At 39.2% G+C, this 6,480-nt stretch overlaps 1 protein-coding gene across 1 annotated transcript in view; it reads right to left on the reverse strand.

Moving 5' to 3' along the window:
• Positions 1-5,383, reverse strand: part of tacr1a (tachykinin receptor 1a) — a 32,360-nt gene extending 26,977 nt beyond the window's left edge. The window contains exon 1 of the mRNA XM_010902713.5: positions 4,572-5,383. Coding sequence (XP_010901015.1) covers positions 4,572-4,978 — 407 coding nt within the window. The 5' untranslated portion in view covers positions 4,979-5,383. The remainder of the gene's footprint in view (positions 1-4,571) is intronic.
• Positions 5,384-6,480: the final 1,097 nt, after the last annotated feature.

Below are 6,480 nucleotides of genomic sequence, written 5' to 3' on the forward strand. Positions count from 1 at the left end.
GAAACTGAATGAATAAATACAACTTATAAGCTGCCATTAAATAAGCATTGCGCTCTACAATATATCACAGTGTCAACTAAATGTCACATATTTTGGACACACGTCAATTTCTTTTTCCTGTTTTGGACTGCATTCATTATGTCAGATTACAGGTTGCTTCAGGGTTAATAGCTGATTGGTTTAGGTTGGGTCTATAGTTCTGAACAAAAAACAACACTATTCTATGTCAACTGAGTTATTGCCCTGGAATGGAATTGTCAGCAGTGATAGCTCAGTGGAGAAAACCAGTGACTCTGAAGCTTGCTGGTTCAATTCTCTCGAGGTGAGTGCAAAACAGGTTATTAATCAACATTTAAAGGACCTGCACTCACATTTGACATGGCCTAGTAAATCATATGATTACACTGCAGCAGAAGAGTGCTGCCAAGCATGGGTCTACTCTATGTTAACACTCCCACTAAGGGAGGAGGGTGACGGAAACACTAGCTGCTCAGGTCTGTCTGCCATGCTGTGAATTTGTGTACACAGATGTGATGATTCAAGACAGCAGAAGCTGGTCTATGAAAAGGAAATGAACTAAGGTAAGCAAAGACAGACATCTGGCCTCTAGTAGTTTCATATTCTTCATAAGACAGACATGTCCTACACATGGTGAATACACAGGACTGGTGCATCATATGATGTACATAATTAAAGGCATAAAGGCATGTTGTTTGCAGTGTTTTTCACGGAGGTGTCATGATCACTTCACTCCCTGTTTACTGAAAATGTTGAATGACAATGATAGACCTTACCAATTATAATAGGTGGTTAACTAATGATGAATGCAAGCATGTGGACAGCTCTGCGAACAGCTAGTGTGTGTATGTGTCTCTACACGCGCATGTGTACAACAATCACTATCCGGGTAGGGACAAAAAAAGGCTATTTTCAGCGTAGATTAAAGATTAAGGAAAAGGGTTAGGGATAACAGGATTTTTAAGGGGTGGGCAAGGTTGGCAAAATGTAAAATGATTGGTGTTTGTGTGTGTTTGTTGGAGTCAATTGAAAGTAGTAGGTCATGAAAACAAACACCCTTTTTTCATCCAATATCCTCTAATGACTTGATAAGAATGCTGTTGAATTAGATGAGTGTGTTCTTTGGGCCAAGTTTGGGCCAAGTAATTTAATTGTAAAACAATGCAAAGGTTGAGTTCATGCATCTTGGCCAACAACCTCCTTCCCTTAGTAAGAGCATTGAAGATGGGTCATGGCTGGGTCTTCCAGCATGACAACGACCAAAAACACACAGCCAGGGCAACTAAGGAGTGGCTCTGTAAGAAGTGGCCTAGCCAGTCTCCAGACCTGAACACAATAGAAAATCTTTGAAAGGGAGCTGAAAGTCCGTATTGCCCAGCGACAGCCCCAAAACCTGAAGGATCTGGATGGAGGAGTGGGCTAAAATCCCAGATGCAGTTTGTGCAAACCTGGTAAAGAACTACAGGAAACATCTGATCTATGTAATTGCAAACAAAGGTTTCTGTACCAAATATTAAGTTCTGCTTTTCTGATGTATCAAATACTTATGTCATACAATAAAATGCAAATTATTCACAGTTGAAGAGTACCTATGATAGAAATTACAGACTTCTACATGCTTTTTAAGTGGGAAAACCTGCAAAATCGGCAATGTATCAAATAATTTTTCTCTCCACTGTATATCTAATGCTTTGGAAATTCTTTTGTACCCTTCTCCTGACTGATATTTTTCAACAATGAGATCCCTCTGATGCTTTGGAAGCTCTCTGCGAACCATGGCTTTTGCTCTGAGATACAACAGGACAATCCTACTAGAACAGCTAAACTTTATTTGTAATTAATCAGAGTCACTTTAAATGATGGCAGGTGTGTAACGACTTATATGTAACATGAGTTTGAATGTGATTGGTTAATTCTGAACACAGCCACATCCCCAGATATAAGAGGGTGTGCAGACTTATGCAACCAGGTTATTGTAAGATTTTTATTTTTCCTTTTTCCCCCTCGAAGATTTCAGTTTGTTTTTCAATTGAATTGTTCACATTATAGGTCACATCCAAGTGGAAGAAGTTCTGACATGATTTATCTTTGTCTCCTTTTCATCACAAGAACCTGGCATTTTAACAGGGGTGTGTAGACCTTTTATATCCACTGTATATGTATGGTAAATTGGACAGGAAACAGAACTTTTACTAATTTTGAATAATAAATATTTTTAATTTCACCCTCCTCCAATTATTCGTCATCGGGTTAGGGTCCTCGTCAACCATTTAAACTGCGTTGTTGCTCACTGTCCTCTCGCCCAGTCGGACAGCCTTCACCGTGCTCGCCATGTTCTCGCTGACGACAAGTAAAACCTTGTTCTATGGACTATGCCACTCTTCCAATGAATTGGCTATGCATTGGGCATGAGCATCACCAGTGTGAAGATGCTCCAGACGTTTAACGTTAAGCAAGGCGTGGCGCGCCCTTCCTAATGGAGGGTGGCAGAAACAGGCTGAGATGCCCAGGAAGGACTCCGTCAGAACTCACTTACTCCATCAGTCCACACACACCGTCACCTTTCTGACATCTACAGTCTTGGTCAATTTTAGTTTTGCTTAGTCTATTCACCCTGGCTGGCCTGGGTGTTTGGAATTTGGATTCCAATGTGTTTGTGAAGTTGCCAAATGCCAGCATCTCATATAGCCTGGTCTACGAAGGGCATCAAACAAATGGCCATCAGACAGATGTTAAAAATATATTGATTCAGTTCCTATCAACTGCCAGTTCCATTCAACAATAAAGAAAGAAGGTTTGTTCAAAATGTTGCCGGTGTGGCTTTGATAAAATAAGGTAAAAAAAAAAGATGATATTGGGGCCTCAACCAGTCTCTGACTAAGGCCCCGAAATCACTAAAACCACCACAGGCCACCATGCTTGATGTTTTCACATTTTCACGTCTGCAACTGAGTCTGCAAGCAATAGGGGGCAATGCGCAGTCCGTGTTGAAAGAATGTTTCCTCTGGGATGTGTAGGCCTAGTACCCTAGTCACTGCCTGTAGTATGATAACTCAACGTTGTAGCAAACTGTAATAAAATAAAAAGTATTCATGATAGTAATTATTATTTTAATTTTAGTTTGTTTTGCAACTTTGCATTGCGATTTTAGTCTCAGTTTTTTCAGCAAATTCAGTAGTAATTGTAGTTTCAGTTCACAAATGAATGTATTCAAATGTTATTTCCTTTTTAGTTTCAGTTTATGATTATAACCTGGGATTACACTTGCCATAGAAACCGCAGAAATGATAAGCACCCTTGATGATTTTTGGATGCAATGAAAATATAATTATTTGACCACACCTCTAGTTCTTTTGCTGTTGAAATGCCGCAAGAGCAGACAAAAACTGTCAAATATGGGTCTATATGGCTTCCACTGACCCTGGGTTTCTTGATAAGTCCAAGTGCAATATGATCTTTAGCCATTATCAGGATATTTTGGTCAAAAACCTGGATGCATCTGCCAGAATGCTGAAACGTAACCACAAGTGGACATTGTTGCCACTCAAAGACACCAAGCACCCATCAAAGTTCACAAAGACATGGAAAATGTACCATAAAGTAATTTTGCAATGGCTCACGTGTTTAGACTTGAATCCCATTGAAAACCTGTAGTTTGAAGTCTATAAGCGAAGACTGTAAGATCTCAAAGATCTGGAAATATTTTTTTTTATATTATTTTGGAGATTACTGTTTACATGCCCAAAAGATTTGGAAAACTGGATATTTTGGTTAAAAATGTCTAAATACAAGTCTGTTTTGGAGCATTGTGACTGTGAGTCTGTTTCAATCAAAACCCTGGATAAACACATATAATATCACACATACCCTCATAGCCCACGCATACAAACTGACAACCATTCAGGCAAACAACCATACAGGAAAGCGTGCACACACACTGCGAAAATAATAGCATCCTAATGATGAATATGGTGTTACTAAGCAAACAATTCCAAAACTATGGATCATAACCCCATGTGTGGAAGGTAGATGTGAATACATAATGATTTTTGTTCAGTGAACTGTGACCATTCTTTACAAAAATAACCACTATTCTTCATCAAATACTAATTGCCCGAGTAATTAAAATAAATTGAACTCTGGTAATGGATTTATAGATTTCTTTTTATTTGTTTGATTACATGGTAGGGTTTTGAAAGAAAAACTATATCAATATCGAGTCGTAGGCCAAAAACATGTGTAAGTACCTGCCCTAGCTTATTTAATTGATTGACTAATCTGATGGATTTCATGATTGACCAGTAGCAAATTTAGCATCACTCCAGAACCAATTTAGTTGAACGAATACATTTGCTATAGCCTACTGTTTATAGCCTAACCTCCTTATACATTTTATCTCAAGAATGTACTTACATAATTGTTAGTAAGTTGATTACAAGATTCAAGTGCATTACACTACATAGAATCTGCTAGTCTATTGACAAAATTGACATGTGTTAGAACAGTGTAAGACAGAAGCTGCACATTGAAACGTCTCGCCAAATTGAACTCACCTGTCCACCGCAATCGCAGTCATAGAGTAGATACTGGCAAAGACTGCAGCCACCGGGAAGAAGTTGTGAAAGCGGCAGTACATCAGTCCGAAGTACCACTCATTGTGCACGGAATAGACAAAGTTGATAACGGTGTTGAAGGCAGACATAGACGCTTCAGCAAACGCCAGGTTCAACAGGAAATAGTTGGTCACAGTTCTCATTCGTTTATGCGCCATAATGATCCATATCACTACGATGTTTCCCACCAGAGACACAGTAACCATGCAGCTATATGCGAAAGCCCATAGAACAATTCTCCATATTGGTTGAACAAACTGGTTACCGTCTTGATCAGTTCCATTGACCCCTGAAGCATTTGTCCAATTGCTTGGCAATGGGAAATCTGTCGTGAACAAGGGATCCATTTTGGAGTTTTAATTGTGGTGATTTGGTCCATACAACACCTATAAATGTACACCAATCAACTACCAATAATTAATTGATTAAAGAAATCTTCTTGATTAAAGAAATCTTCAATTTAAATGTCCATCATTGCCATTCTTCTGATACATTTCCAGACATAAGTTAGATTGATAATTGAAGACGCAGCTCACACAGATTTATACATATAAAAAAAGAATTGCCCGCAGTTATAAAACAAAATGTAATTGGGTATTTAAATTGACTCCAATCTGAGATAAATTAATGTAGGCTAGTCCTTTGCACATGGCGCTCGACAGTGTGCCTTTCCACCGCAGTAAAAAGACACGAGAAACGGTGTGGAGGAAGCACACTTGTCTGAAGCGCAGTAGTCTGTAGACAGTCTACTCTTGGCTCATTGAGGTACTCTCTCTCTCTTCAATCCACGCCTGCCAACAGAGCGGTACTGCAAGCGCGCATCCGCGAACTTAAGTTCTTCAATAGTGTGTGGTAATGGAAACTTTGCCAAAAAATATTTTACTAACTTCCTAATTGTCTAATATATACAATTGATGCATATTTAGCGATTTAATACATGTGCATAAATCGGCTATTAAAAGTGAATGGGTATTTGGAAGTTGTGTATTTAAATTGAGTATGAATAAGTAGTGTCTTTCAATTCAGTTTATTTTATAACGTCTCTACATCACTATTTCCATTCAGCTAACATTCTGATTGCATTGGAGGAAGACATGGACTAAACAGGAAAGAAGAGAAGCAGATTAGTAAGATGCTTAAATGGATGTGACTATATTTTCCTCACTTTCCCCAAATGTCTCAGATGGACAGTTTTGTGAAAGACTGGTGGTTTGGAGGCCTGTATTGCATAAGTCACAAACAGCCTTAGGTATATGAGGTCAAGGTACATTCATTTTCTAAGAACTGTGAGCAGAGAACTGCATTTTACCAAGACACTGTAAGACTTTGATCATTATCACAAATGACTTTAAGTCCCTAGGCTACTTTTCTAGCACATAATATATGTAGAGATGGTAAACTGGTAGGGGACATTAACTGACTTGCATGTTCAGCTCACTATCCCCCTCTGGTGGGGCTTGCAGAATAGAAAATAGTATGCATTGTGTGACAGAGTGCACTGTAGTGGTTGTAGTGAAATAAATGAATGTATTTTGTGGCCAAGAGATACTGGCAGATAGCTGAAAGTCCTCAGGCAGCACACACAGAGTGTAAGAGACAGAGAAAGAGGGAGTGAGTGATAGTGGGGCTGATGGATGAAAGAATAGATATTCTTCAATCCTCAATCCATTCTCCTCTGTCCTCTTTCCTTGGAGACAAGGAAACTGATAGGTGATTTAGTGGATCACCTACTGGAGGCTAGTAGTGGGAGAGTGTTTACAGCGTTTTTACCTTCCTTAAACGTTCACCCTGTGGTCTAAGCCAATGCCTCAGGAGTGCTGCCGCATTGTCGCTTTGAATCCAACAGAAT

Source organism: Esox lucius, chromosome 13 (assembly GCF_011004845.1).
Source record: "Esox lucius isolate fEsoLuc1 chromosome 13, fEsoLuc1.pri, whole genome shotgun sequence".
In the NCBI taxonomy this organism is placed as follows: domain Eukaryota; kingdom Metazoa; phylum Chordata; class Actinopteri; order Esociformes; family Esocidae; genus Esox; species Esox lucius.